The sequence below is a fragment of the Erythrolamprus reginae genome, chromosome 2, assembly GCF_031021105.1.
Source record: "Erythrolamprus reginae isolate rEryReg1 chromosome 2, rEryReg1.hap1, whole genome shotgun sequence".
In the NCBI taxonomy this organism is placed as follows: domain Eukaryota; kingdom Metazoa; phylum Chordata; class Lepidosauria; order Squamata; family Dipsadidae; genus Erythrolamprus; species Erythrolamprus reginae.
In genome coordinates this window covers 180,603,223-180,617,766 of record NC_091951.1, presented here as the reverse complement: position 1 = coordinate 180,617,766, position 14,544 = coordinate 180,603,223, and the positions used below count along the sequence as shown (strand labels likewise).

Genomic DNA, 14,544 nt, shown 5'->3' with positions numbered 1-14,544 from the left:
AAGAATGTCTCTTCAATAAAGGTTTTCAAGCAAGGACTGGAAAACCACATTTTTCAGAACTATTAGCATTTATTTCTAATATGCATTCTTGTACTAATAGTGGTTTGGATTTGATTGTTAAAATGACTTCTCCTCATTCCATAATTTGATGTGTCCAGGTTTGCAATAGGCAGCTACCGCTAATGAGAGACAGATACTGCAATCTCATTATTGGGTTGAGGGTCAGCAGTTCCTCAGCTTCTCTTTGCTTGGGTGCCTATCCTGATTTTCCATAATTTCTTTAGATATTATATCTGGATGCCCCTGAAGTCTGTTTCAATACCAGACCAAATCCTCCTGGAAATCTGAATGTCACAGAGAGTCCCCATCTTGGTAGCAGTGTTGATGCGCCTTCTCGGCCTACCAAGGCCAGTCCAGATGCTACTTTTGGTACTGAGGTAAGACCTACACATTCCCCCCATCCAACCTTAATAGTCAGTCATACCTTTTGGTAAGATAGTGGGCCTTCTAAGGCAGTGCTCCCCAAACGTTTTGGCACTAGGGACTGGTTTTGTGAAAGACAATTTTTCCATGGACCGGTCACCTCCAACTATGTACCCTGGTTCCCATCACGCCACGGATCAGTACCAGTCCCTGGACTGGGGTTTGGAGACCCCTGTTCTATATTCAGAGACAGACCAGATTTGGTGTTCTTTATGGATGTTAATGATGTTAATGAGCTAAACATATGTAACTTGGTCATAAGATCATACAGACATTGAAGAACAAGCAAATCTTAAACTTGTCAAAGTGACATATCAGCTTTCTTTTTAAAAAGGAGAGTATGAAATTCCCTCCTTAAGTCTTGCTATTTTTACAGAAAATGTGGACAAAGGTTTAATCATCATAAGTCCAATTATTCTATTCATGTTGTGATACACACACACCACAAAGCCTCTTCTTAACTGATCCCAAAATAACTTAACCCAGCTGCCATGAAAACATAAATAGTTTTGCTGATAGTCAAAATTAAGAACATAAGCTTCCTGTAGTCATTTGGATGGCACTTTGGGATCTGGCTAAAATTCTTCTAGTCCAGCTTCCTGTTTTCACAGCGACCAGGCAGAACTCTCCAAGAAGCCCTAAAAATAACAGCTCTCCCCAACATGTCTGCTCTCTAAACTTGTTCCCAGAATTCCCTTGCCCGCTTGGTTGTTGCTAAGAATCCTGGGGGTTGAAGTCCACATAACTGGAAGAACTCAGTCACGTATTCAGACTAGTTATCTGTCTCTGAATATGAAAGACAGTGGAGAAAGTAACTGTTATTTGCAATTGTCTTTTGATAGTTATGATAACACAAATAAGCAGCCTTATTTGTTTGTTTGTTTAACTGTGATTTTAAATTAATAAATACCATATATTAAATTAAATTAATATTTAGATTTACCATATCAATATTTATTCACAATATGCATGAGTATAAAGGAAATTACTCTTAATTAAGATTTATATATCAATATTTATTTATAATAGTTATCATAGGTATAAATGAAATTATTCTAATCAGATTTATATAACAGCCACTTCACTGTCTAAGAAGTGACTGAGCAGTATGCAAGTAAACATTGATCCAGATAAAAATCAATACAAAAGTGAACTAAGTTTAAAAGGCCAAGAGAAAATGGCCTCTAGCCACCAGCCACCCTGAGTGTTATGTCTCATTCTTAGGTCCCTTGGCTAATTGACAAAGACAAGTCTCAACAGTCTTTTGGGGAGTGAACTTATTAGTCAAGACCATTTTTAGAAAGGCAAAACAAATAAAAGGAAACAATATACGTAGTAGTAACTCTGTTCACTGCAATAGAATTTCCAAATCTGTTTGAAAGTAGATTTTTTCAAAAAAAATTCAAATCACAGTTTGTTCCATTTTACAGATCATAAACCATCTTTGTTAATGTGTTACAGTATTTTTAACCTATTACATTCAGTAATATACATTATACATTACACATTTATTATCTAATATTTATTACAATTCCTAAGTGATAAATAAAGATATTTACAAGGTATCTGTAGTTTGTTTCAGTTGTACTGTTACTTCATATTATATTATTTCTATATTCTCTTTTGAATCCATTCATGCCATTTGTACCATGTTCTTTTTGATTCATTGATTTTATTTCCCTTAATTGAGTTAGTAATTTCGTCCATTTCCACAGAAGTATATATTTTATCTATTATTAAATTTTGAAAGTAGATTTTTACCATAGTTGTACGTTGGAAGTTTCTTGCTGGTCATGTGCAACAAGTAGTTTATTTAATATTTAATCCAGGATGCAGTCTGCAATCTCAGATAAATCTGAAATTTGTGTGATGCGTAATACATCCCTACATGTTTTCCACATAAGAAATAGTGATTTCAAGTTATAATATACTGTATTTGTAATCAGAGAAACAGATTTGAGGGAGTGGAAAGGGGGAGATAGATGGGCTGGCTCTTAAGCACTGTAATTCCAGTGCTTAATCAGAGATTTACACCTTCCTGACTGCTGTGCTCCCATTATAGTTTGCTAGATAAAGACCTGGGAAGCTGCATCTCTGATTAGGGTCTGATGGTCTTGTTTTTGCCTTTTATCACTGCTTCAGATTCTGCTTCACTACAATTGCTGTGCTTTTTATTCCATTGTGTTTTACCATTCTGAAGTGGGGGAAGGGAGAATACGGATCTTAATAAATAGAATAGTGATCATACTTTTAAGAAATTGTATCATACATTTTAGACATAACATCAAAATAGATCAGAGAAAGAAACCAATGGAATATTGTAACAGCCACCCAACAGAACTTTTAGGTCTGAATGTGCTTATTCTACTCTAGTGTTGTGGGAATTGAGAGGCCTGTCCTCATTTACTCAAGCAAATTTCCTGAAATGGGTTCAAGCCTTGTTAAACTGGCTGTTCCCTTGGTAGCAACTCTTTCTTCCTGTACTCCAAGGCCATCTCTTTGTCCTTTTTGCTGTCGACCAAATTCTGTCTGATTTTAGGAAAATTAAATGATCTGGGCATTCAGAATCTTAATTGAGTCTCTTCCTTATTCCATCCTGCTTAAAGAGAGTTGGATTGTTTTGATTAAAACTGGGAAGATTTACAAAATCCATGGAAACCAGACTAAACCCCGTTGTGTTGGTTGATGGTGTGAATAGATCTGGGATGCCAACTGTGTCTCCTCTCACTGAATTCCAGAGTGTAATTCGCATTCACGTGCTGGAAGCGGAGAACCTGATTGCCAAGGATAATTTCATGGGTGGGATGATCAAGGGCAAGTCAGACCCATATGTCAAGGTGCGCTTGGGAGGCCAGAAGTTTCGCACCCGAGTCATCAAAGAAGACCTTAATCCTCGCTGGAGCGAGATCTATGAGGTGAGTATACCAGTGGTGAAATCCTTTTTTTTTTTTTACTATCGGTTCTATGGGCGTGGCAGGTTAAGGATACTGCAAAATCCCCATTCCTACTCCTGGGAGAAGGATATTACAAAATCTCCATTCCAACCCCCGCTCTGGAGACAACCAGTGGTGGTATTTGCTGGTTCTCCGAACTACTCAAAATTTCTGGTACCAGTTCTCCACAACCTGTCAGAACTTGTGGGATTTTACCCCTATACACCCCATCTGCTTCCATGCATATATTAAAACTATCCGCCTTGACCTCTTATCATTGATTCCTCAAAGAGTTGGAGTTGATGGGGAAATAACAATCATACTATTTTTAGGACTATATATTTGTACTGTATCTGAGCTCCTATCTGGGCAATAGAAACTAGATAAAATATTCTTTTTCAAATATTTATTCACTAGATTTGTAGGTCGCCCTTCTCCTCGTGGACTCAGGGCTGACTGAATATTGGTCAAGTTTGATTTATTTTATTTATTTATTTTTATTTATTTATTTGTCATACAAATATAGTATTGTACTGTAGTATGTTTAACATAATATAAGTATAAAGTAGAGAGAGAAGAGATAAAAAAGACATTAGGACAGGAACAGTAGGCACAATGGTGCACTTATGCATGCCCCTTACAGACCTCTTAGAAAAGGGGAGAGATCAACTGTAGACAATCTAAGGTTGAAGATTTTGGGATTGGGGGAAGAAACAATGGAGTCCGGTAGTGAATTCCAGGCGTTGACCACTCTATTGCTGAAATCGTATTTTCTGCAGTCCAGTTTGAAGCGATTTACATTTAGTTTGTATCTATTGCATGCTCTTGTATTGTTGTTGTTAAAGGTGAAGTAGTCGCTAACAGGGAGTACATTGTGATGTATGATTTTATGAACAACAGTTAAATCATTTTGGAGGCGGCGTAGCTGTAAATTTCTGAAACAAATCACACCTGAAGTATCTTTTTCAGCAATCAAATAGTAAAGGAGTCTATTTCTGACTCAATGTTCATTTGAATATATTTAGAACAAATCCAAACAGAACAAAGGAGAAAAAAATCAAATAATGGTTGGTTTAGGGATTGGTTTTGGAAATATTTCACTTCCAGCTGCTAGAAACATACTCTTTGTTGTTTCTTTATTTTATTTTACTGGATAGATATGCCTAACCATTTAATTAACTAAACGAATGACTAAATCTTAACCCTTTCTCTTTGCAAAGAAGTAGGGCCAATTTCCAGGATATGAGGTTCCACCTCCTAGCTTTTTCATTGTTTGTTTAATACATTGAATCATTTGAGAGCTGGAATCAGAGCAAATCTTAGCTTTCACCCCTACTTCATTAAAGACTCCTTCTTCGATCACTGCTACCGCTTTTCTTCTTCTGTCCAACAGCCCACTCTTTTTCCCCCTAGGTCATTGTGAGTAACATCCCAGGACAGGAAGTAGAGTTCGACTTGTACGATAAAGATGTCGACAGAGATGATTTCCTGGGGAGGTAGGTTTAGAGCCAAGAAAAACTTTGGACCAAAAAAAAAAAGGGCCATTGCTCCCTCATTCTGAATGGGAAGCCAAAGAAGGCACTTAAATATCCCAGATTCTGCATGGAATAGAAGAAGGTTTATTACATCTCCCTATTCCTTTCCTAAAGATTTAATCTCACAACCAGATTTGTCTATTCTTATACTTATTCCTTTTGGCAGAGAAAGCTAGCTCTGGGGAGTTAGGCCTCTGACTCAGCTCCCAGTAAGGTTACTGACTTATAATGTATTTTTTATAATGTTTTATAATGTATTTTTAAATTAGTTTTTTCAATTTTTTAACATTAGATTTGTATCTATATTGTATTGCTGTTGTGTGGTGAGCCGCCCTGAGTCTACAGAGAGGGGCGGCATACAAATCTAATAAATTATTATTATATTATTAGGAAGTAGGAGGAAGGAAGACCTTTCTTTAATGCTTGTGACTCTTGTAACTTCCCCCAGGTGCAAGATCCCTCTGAAGCATGTGCTGATCAACAAGTTCGTGGATGAGGTAAGATTGTGTGGTGGAAGCAGATAAGGAATTGGGCTGGGACTGAGGAGACCCATGTTCACGTCCACCGTTAGATGTGAGGAGACTAAGGAAACCCAGGTTCACGTTTGCCTTTAGACATTGTACCACTTGCTCTGTCTCAGCCCAATTTGCCTTGCAAGGGTGTTCTTGTCTCAATAGAAGGAAAGAAGATTCCCATGGGAATCACCTGGAGGTCTTAAAGGAAGTGTATAAATCTGACCAAGAACTAAATAAAAGGAGACTCTCTGTGGCGGCCCCGGCCCTCTGGAACCAACTCCCCCCAGAGATTAGAATTGCCCCCACCCTCCTTGTCTTTCGTGAACAACTTAAAACCCACCTCTGCCGCCAGGCATGGGGGAACTGAGATCCTCTTTCCCCCTAGGCCTTTACAATTTTATGCATGGTATGTTTGTATGTATGTTTGGTTTTTTATATTAAGGGGTTTTTAATCGTTTTTAGTATTGGATTATTATTGTACGCTGTTTTATGATTGCTGTTAGCTGCCCCGAGTCTTCGGAGAGGGGCGGCATATAAATCCAATAAATAAATAAATAAATAATGGCAGTGGGGACATGCTGATAGAATGGAATGGAATAGAATAGAATTTTATTGGCCAAGGGTGATTGGAAACACAAGGAATTTGTCTTGATCAGCCACCACACTCTTATCTCCTTCCTGTTGCAGTGGCTCCCCTTAGAAGAGGTGAAATCAGGACGCCTCCACGTGAAACTGGAGTGCCTGCCCCCGATACCCAGTGCCGCAGAGCTGGAGCAGGTAATGGAGGCTTTCAGAAAGAGAATGCCATGTGAGGTTGGCTGGAATTGGGAGGTGGAGAAGAAAACTCTTCATTTTTAAAGAGGTTAAACTATTCGGATGTAATAACAACAGCAATGACATTCCTGCCATTTATGGTTCATTCTCTGATTTTCTTATCTAGGAGAATCTAGGAGGACTAGGGGAGACATGATAGCAATATTCCGATATCTCAGGGGCTACCTCTGGTCTTTCATATTCCATCAAATATTTATATATTTTTGATATTACTTTTTCTTCCGGGCCTGTCAGTAATTTATCTAGTGGTTGGGTAGTTCTTTCTATACCTGTTAGTTCCATATCCTTTTTATATCTAGCTTTAATTTGTAGATATGTCCACCAATCTATATTTATGTTTTGTATTATTAATTCTTCCCTGATTTTAAGTTTACAGTTTGTATCTAATATTTCTTTATATTTGATCTTTTTTGTCATTTCTATTGTATTTGGGTAGATAAGAGCTTCCATTGTGGATATCCAATTTGGTGTTTTTATATAATGTTTATGTCTTATCTCTTTCCATGTTTTAAGTAAGGATTGTCTAATTAGATGTCTATTAAAGTATTTTGGTGTTTTGTCTCCTATGTCCCATAGATAAGCATGCCAACCTTTCTCTAAATCATGGCCTTCCAATTGTAAAATTCATTTGTTATCAAGATTGATCCATTCTTTTATCCACATCAATGAGGCTGCTTTATAATACATTTTCCAATCTGGCATTCTGAATCCCCCTCTGTTTTTTATAACTTGTAGGTCTATTATCTTTATCCTCAATTTTTTACCTTGCCATATGAATTTAGATATTATTTTATTTAATTCAGTAAAAAATTTAGAGTTTATTGGAATGGTTTGAAATAGGTATAGAAATTTCGGAAGTGTGCTCAATACTGGAAGTTTTTAAGAAGATGGATAACCATTGGTCTGAAGTAGTGTAGGGTTTCCTGCCCAAGCAGGGAGTTGGACTAGAAGACCTCTAAGGTCCCTTCCAACTCTGTTGTTATTATAACAAATCAGCATGTTGTGAAAGGGTGGGTTTATTTTTTTCTCTTCTTCATTTGGTGGGTTATGAAAAGCATGGTGGAAACTAGAATCAGAGGTGGTTTGTATCTGAACACAGTATCTGAAAACCTTCATAGGAAATCAACAAAACTGTCTTCTTCTTTGGCTTTGCTTGTTTTGCTATCACTGTGATCAAAGCCAGGCAGCTGAGGAACGCTGAGCTTTGAGGGAGATTATGGGTCACCCGCAGGCCTTAAACTCTGAAGTTGGGTGGAAGTGTTCTCACAATCACCTCCATGGCTTTGATGGTGGGTGAAGTTGAGCAACCACTTAGCATGTTCTCCTGCATATGAAAAGGGCTATTTTGTGATGAGCCCATTGCATGATATGAGCTACCAAGATGTTGCATAATAATTGTTGCATTGAAAGAAACAGGTGGAAGAAAGAAGCCCATCCACCGATTTTCTTAACAAATGTCCTCTAATGGTGGGTGATAAAATACTTATTATTATCCTAACATTTGATCACCTCTTCCAGGTTCTGAGAGTAAACAGCTTGATCCAGACCCCAAAGAGTGAGGAACTGTCTTCTGCCCTCCTCTCTGTCTTCCTTGACAGAGCAACTGAATTGCCAGTGAGTACCAGGAAACTGTTTCTCCGTCCATTAGATTCCTCTTAGTTCTGGGAGTGGCTATTGCAGCTAAATAATCCATGACCAGGAACTCAGAGCTGCTGATGTCATCTGAGCAATACAGTGGGGAAAAACACTAGTAGAAATGAGTTTGGAACATTGTTTTTCATGGGCCAGGAAAACTTGAATTCGGCGCTCACCCAGCCATTGATTCAGAGCCTAACTCCATGATGGTGAATCTATGGCCCGCGGGCACTGGCCAGCTGATTTCAGCTTTGGAAAAGGACGTTTTAGCCCTCTGAAGGCTTCAGGAGGCTCCAAAAGAGCCAGGGTGGCACAATGGTTAGAGTGCAGTACTGAGGGCTACTTCACAGCCTGTAGGCAGCTACAACTTCCCAAAATTTCATTTTCTTGGGAAATCCTGGATTTTAGACATATTCTTCTGTAAGTTAGCCCTGTGCTGTTCCCAGAGACAGAAATAGTTGAAACAGGCAAGCATAATATCCTTTAAATGCAAACGTGCCCCCCTTCTTCCCTTATGCTGAACAGATTAGAGCAATACTTTTCCAAGGCAGTAACTGGGGGAAAGAAGTGGTGGGGATTTCTTTTCTCTTATTCTTAAGGCTTCAGAAGGCAGTAACATAGCATGCAGCACCCTCAGGATGAAAATTTAAGGCTTCAGGTCATCAGGAAAAGAGTTATAAGACCTTGCTATTAAGTTTTAACTTTCTTGCTATTAAGAGGGAGGTTTAATCCTTCTTTAGTAGGCTGATTACTACTTTAAGGCAGCAGTGATTGCTTTAAAGGCTTGCAGCTGTGCCAGGGGACATGAATTTCTTCTCTATTTACTGCCTCTTTTTACTGTTTCTTTTTTCAGCCTCTTTTACAACCTCTTTTTACTATTTCTTTTTACAACCTCTTTTTACTGTTCTGGTACAAGCTCAACTTTTCCCCTTCAGATAACTCAGCACAAAGAGATATCACAGATCATTTTATTACAGGAATTCTCACAACAACTCACAGTTATGATGCAATTCTTCTGCAGTATAATCTTTCCCATTGTGCAGGTAAAAAGAGGTTGAATTGACCCAGGCTCTAGGTGGAGCATCTACATGCGGGCTAGCTTAGAGAAAGAGTGAAGACAAAGACCCTCTGGAATGTTCTCTCCAATTACTCCTCATCCTGAGTCAGAGCCAATAGGAATACACAAATGTGGTCACATGTAAAACTACATTACCCAGAGTGCAATTTCACTACATTTCCCCTAATGCAATATCTTAAAGAGACATGCCTAAATACAGTCCAACTATCTATGTCTCTGGGGACAGCACAAGTCCATTTGAGGTACCTGGGTTGAAAAATTGTTACCTTCTGATGAACCATTTTGCCCAGTTAAAGGTCATAATAGCAAGAGTGTTAGTAGTATATAGATGGAGTATTGCATAGGTGGTAGTAAATTATGTTATTTATCAAGTATACTCATATAATAGCAATTCTTCCACTTCAATTCCCATGACTCCCCAATCCACGCAGTGTCAATTCTACATGCAAATATTTCTCTTCTGCTGCCCGCGTGGCGGAATACTCCTGAAATATCAGAGAGATACCAAACTAAAATCAACCACGTGTTTCTGTGCCCACCCACTGCACAAAGGTCTTTGTAAATGAGGCATCCTGTGAATATCTTTAATAGCAGAATATCAGTCGCTTTCTCTTTCCCATTTTGCCAGCTCCGGAAGGGATCGAAGCCACCAAGTCCTTACATCAGCCTGTCTGTCCGTGGTATCTCCTATAAGACGAAGGTAATGACAAGGGGAAGAAGGAAACAAGAAGGCTGAAAGTGGGTAGTAAATCATGGCTTTAGAATAGAGTGTGGGTGTAGGGAATACATCCAGGGACTCCTTTTCAGCTTTTCAGTACAATGTTGAGTGAACAGTGGTGGATTTAAAATAGAAGCCAAGCAGCATTGTTAACGGTAACAAATAATATGCTATTATTCAGCTTAGGGATTTATGATCAGTTCCAGAAGCAGTCTGGCCTGTTCTTTCATTATCCATTTTTGGCCCACTCTTCCCTCATTTTTCCTTTTAGCTACTAGTTCAGAGGAGGGGAACATACTGCAGTTAGCAGGCAGTTGCTAATTTACTACTTTCATTAGGAAACTCTCAAGTGATTTTTCGCCTCTCTTTCCTTGGAGAGGACTAAGAAATATGGTAAAGTGAAAGTGAAGGGAGAAGAAAAAGGAAGCTTCAATATGAGAGGATTTGTGGCAAAGCCAGTGTTTGTACATATGAACAGATGTGCAAACACATACATACATACATACACACACACACCTTTTTATATAGATATTCCTATGTAACTACATGGGGCTACCTTTGAAAAGTGTTCGGAAACTTCAGATCGTGCAGAATGCAGCTGCGAGAGCAATCATGGACTTTCCCAAATATGCCCATGTTACACCAACACTCCGCAGTCTGCATTGGTTGACAATCAGTTTCCGGTCACAATTCAAAGTGTTGGTTATGACCTATAAAGCCCTTCATGGCACCGGACCAGATTATCTCAGGGACCACCTTCTGCCGCACGAATTCCAGTGACCAGTTAGGTCCCACAGAGTTGGCCTTCTCCAGGTCCCGTCAACTAAACAATGTCGCTTGGCAGGACCCAGGGGAAGAGTCTTCTCTGTGGTGGCCCCAGCCCTCTGGAACCAACTCCCCCCAGAGATTAGAATTGCCCCCACCCTCCTTTCGTAAGCTGCTTAAAACCCACCTCTGCCACCAGGCATGGGGGAATTGAGATACTCTTTCCCCCTAGGCCTTTACAATTTTATGCATGGTATGTCTGTATGTATGATTGGTTTTTATAATAATGGGTTTTTAACTGTTTTTAGTATTGGATTATTATTATATGCTGTTTTATTATTGTTGTCAGCCGCCCCGAGTCTGCGGACAGGGGTGGCATACAAATCCAATAAATAAATGAATGAATGAATGAATGAATAAATATAAAAATAAAAATAATAATAAACTTGGAGGAGAATGTTTTCCAGCAATAGAGCCATAAAAGATTGGATCTCAGCTTCCATATTAAATATGTAAAGCAATTGGTTGTTGGTTCCAAAAATAAATGAAATAGGGCTGACTCAAATTGGTTATCATAAATATATATGTTAAATGCATTGGAAGGGCAGAAGAACCAGTGATGGTGAGGAAAGGGAATGGCCAAAACTCCGGATTTTACCATAGGGATTAGCACTATCCTCAGTGAACGATTGCAGAAGATTTTTTTTTTTTTTTAAAGAAATATTTGGAAACTCCACTATGCAATTGATCATTTTTAATTAAGGATTGATGGGCTTTTCATATAAGATTACTTAACCATGAAAGAAAAGTGTTATATCAAAGAGAAAAACAGCTCTGTCTCCTTCTACAAGACAGACATATTCTGGAATATTGCCACGTTTGATCAGTCTTGATTATCTGTCCATGCTTCGTTGAGTTATAGCTTACTTCTTTTTTCTTTTGACTGGATGTCATATTCTGTGCACATTCTTAAGCCACCTTTCTCTTCTGTTGTATTTTTTTAAATGTGAGGCTTGTTTCTGCCCTTAGGTCTGTCCTCAGACAGCAGAACCAGAGTGGGATGAAGCTTTCTCCTTCCTTATTAAGAGGCCCCACGGAGAATCCTTAGAGTTGCATGTAAGTGTCCTGGGCGCATCTTCCCCGCATCTTCCTCTTCTGCTTCACCATCCACATGTGCCAAACCCAAACAGTAGGAACTCCCATTTACTTGATTATCCTACCCCTGGATTATTACAAAAGAAATAGCAATTTTAATCAAATATAGAGAATTAGGAGAATTTAAGGAAATAAAAACCACAGCACTGGAAAGTGCTCAAGCGGTGATGGTATTAGGATGGAAAGATTCTACAAAATGGACATTACAAAATTGGTACTGGTATATGGTGGATCACATACATTTTGAAATTATGGAAATAAGACTAAATAATTTTGATAAGAATAAATTGGAGAAGCTGATGGTGCGATGGAACAAGGTAAAAGATTATATGTTAAGTAGAATCTGTGATGTAAATATGAAAAATAAATTGCAATCACTCTTTTAGTAATACTAGAACAAGATAGAGCCAAGGAATAATAGATAAACAATTAAATTTTTTTGGAATCCTCTTGTATGGGTGGTGGGGGTGATGGGGGGGTGTTGTTGTTAGGTGATGGGCACATGCACTGTGCACTGTTATATGTCTGTTGTATGTAAACTATTAAAAAACCAATAAAAATTTATTATTTAAAAAAAAAAACTTGATTATCCTACCGAAGAGAACTTTTGGCTCCTTTGATTTGATAGCGGGAATTGAAACTTCAAACTTGGAAACTGAGTTGTTGAAACACTGTGGTTGTGGCATTCTACCTACCACAACAGGTGGATTGTTCTGAACATACTTCTGTTATAGATGGGAAAATTGGTAATTAGCCTTCATTAACTTTCTGATAAATTTAAGGATGATCAGAATATAACTTCTTTCAGTGGCACCCTGCCTTGAATTCTTAACATGTAGTACCTTCAACAATTATTTTTCCGAACTGGCTACGATATTAATGAAATTTAAAAAAATATTTTGATGCCTGTGAAAAAAGGACATTAATGAAAGCAATTAATTTTTTTTGGAAACAGAATGGCTAAAATTGAGGTAGCATGTGATTTATTTACATGCATTTGGAAGAAATGCCAAAAATTATATGCAGCTCTGCTAGCCTTTATGGTGCTACAGTATATAGGAAGGCTATAGTGCATAATACAATGGTACCTCTACTTACAAACTTAATTCATTCCGTGAAAAGGTTCTTAAGTAGAAAAGTTTATAAGAAGAAGCAATTTTTCCCATAGGAATCAATGTAAAAGCAAATCATGTGTGCGATTGGGGAAACCACATTGAGGGTGGAGGCCTTGTTTCCTCCCAGGAGATTCCTAGAGAGGCCCTGTGGAGGCTTCTCCCCACCTTTTCCAGCCCCGTTTCCTCCCAGGAGATTCTTAGAGAGGCCCCACGGAGGCTTCTCCCTGCCTTTTCCGGCCCCGTTTCCTCCCAGGAGATTCCTAGTGAGGCCCTGTGGAGGCTTCTCCCCACCTTTTCCAGCCCCGTTTCCTCCCAGGAGATTCCTAGAGAGGCCCTGTGGAGGCTTCTCCCCACCTTTTCCGGCCCCGTTTCCTCCCAGGAGATTCTTAGAGAGGCCCCACGGAGGCTTCTCCCTGCCTTTTCCGGCCCCGTTTCCTCCCAGGAGATTCCTAGAGAGGCCCTGTGGAGGCTTCTCCCCACCTTTTCCGGCCCCGTTTCCTCCCAGGAGATTCTTAGAGAGGCCCCACGGAGGCTTCTCCCTGCCTTTTCCGGTTACAGTTTTGGAGGCTCAGGTTTGTAAGTGGAAAATGGTTCTTGAGAAGAGGCAAAAAAATATTGAACACATGGTTCTTATCTAGAAAAGTTTGTAAGTAGAGATACCACTGTAGTTTAGATTTGCAAGGCTTTCATCAAATTCCCTAGAGTGGGAAGCTTCGCTGAACTGGCTCATCTTTACCCTTGTGCCAAAATCCTCAAAACAAGCTAATCTTTGAATCTTTGAATTGGGAGAGGAGATGTGTCTTTCACGACCACATTTCTTTTCCCACAGGATTTTTTTTAATAGGCAAGGAGAATATCTCTTTGCAGCTTGAAGGAAAGGGAGTGGAGATTCAACTATATCTTCTCAGAAGCTCTGCTCCTTATCTTACAGGGAGGGCAGCCTCTTTCCAATTCAAAAGCCTGGAAGCTAGGAGAGGATTCCTTCTTGGATGTATACCTTCTGCCTCTCTATGCGTAGACCAGACCTGGGCACTGTACAGCCCATGGGTCACATTTGGTCCTTCAGCTATCCCTTTCTGGCCTTGGTGGGAGCAGGATGGTGTCTCTCCACAGTCGTCCCAGTTTTTCATGAGGCTCCTTGGGAAAATGAATTGTCCACCTGGTACAGACGGTTGCCATCTGTTTTTTTCAGGTGAAGGATGATGGGCACAGCCTGGGTGCGCTATCGCTCCCACTGTCGCAACTGCTAGCTGCCGAAGAGCTCATCCTAGACCGCTGGTTCCAACTCAACAACTCTGGTCCTGCTAGCCAGATCTTGATGCGAGTACAGCTTGGGGTAAGTGGCTGTGATGGTCGGTGGGAGTGGCCTTGGGAGGCAGGAGGAAGACCCGTAGCCATGGCAACGGTTCGATAAGAGGCAGCTCAGTCTACATAGGGGTGGGAAAAGTGTGAGAAACGCTTAGAAAGGACCTTCCTTAGTTTTCAAGAGACTAAAAAGAGAGGAGGGTGAATAAATGCTTTGAGACTTAAATGTTAACCATACATTTAACCATGGTGGCCCAGTGGTTAGAATGCAGTATTGCAAGCTAACTCACTATTCACTGCCAGGAGTTCGATCCTATTAACTCAGCCTTCCATCCTTCCGAAGTTGGTAAAATGAGGACGCAGATTGTTGGGGACAATATGCTGACTCTGTAAACCGCCTAGAGAGGAGGGCTGTAGAAAGCTACGAAGCGGGATAGAAGTCTAAGTGCTATTGCTAAGTGCTACAATAACAA

The 14,544-nt window shown here is 39.6% G+C and overlaps 1 protein-coding gene across 1 annotated transcript in view; it reads left to right on the top strand.

The window, feature by feature from the left end:
• Nucleotides 1–14,544, top strand: part of ESYT1 (extended synaptotagmin 1) — a 102,762-nt gene that overhangs the window by 72,082 nt on the left and 16,136 nt on the right. The window contains exons 17-25 of the mRNA XM_070740590.1: nt 285–437; nt 3,222–3,398; nt 4,830–4,912; nt 5,400–5,448; nt 6,154–6,243; nt 7,819–7,914; nt 9,642–9,713; nt 11,526–11,612; nt 13,959–14,102. Of these exons, the coding sequence (XP_070596691.1) occupies nt 285–437; nt 3,222–3,398; nt 4,830–4,912; nt 5,400–5,448; nt 6,154–6,243; nt 7,819–7,914; nt 9,642–9,713; nt 11,526–11,612; nt 13,959–14,102 (951 nt within the window). The remainder of the gene's footprint in view (nt 1–284; nt 438–3,221; nt 3,399–4,829; nt 4,913–5,399; nt 5,449–6,153; nt 6,244–7,818; nt 7,915–9,641; nt 9,714–11,525; nt 11,613–13,958; nt 14,103–14,544) is intronic.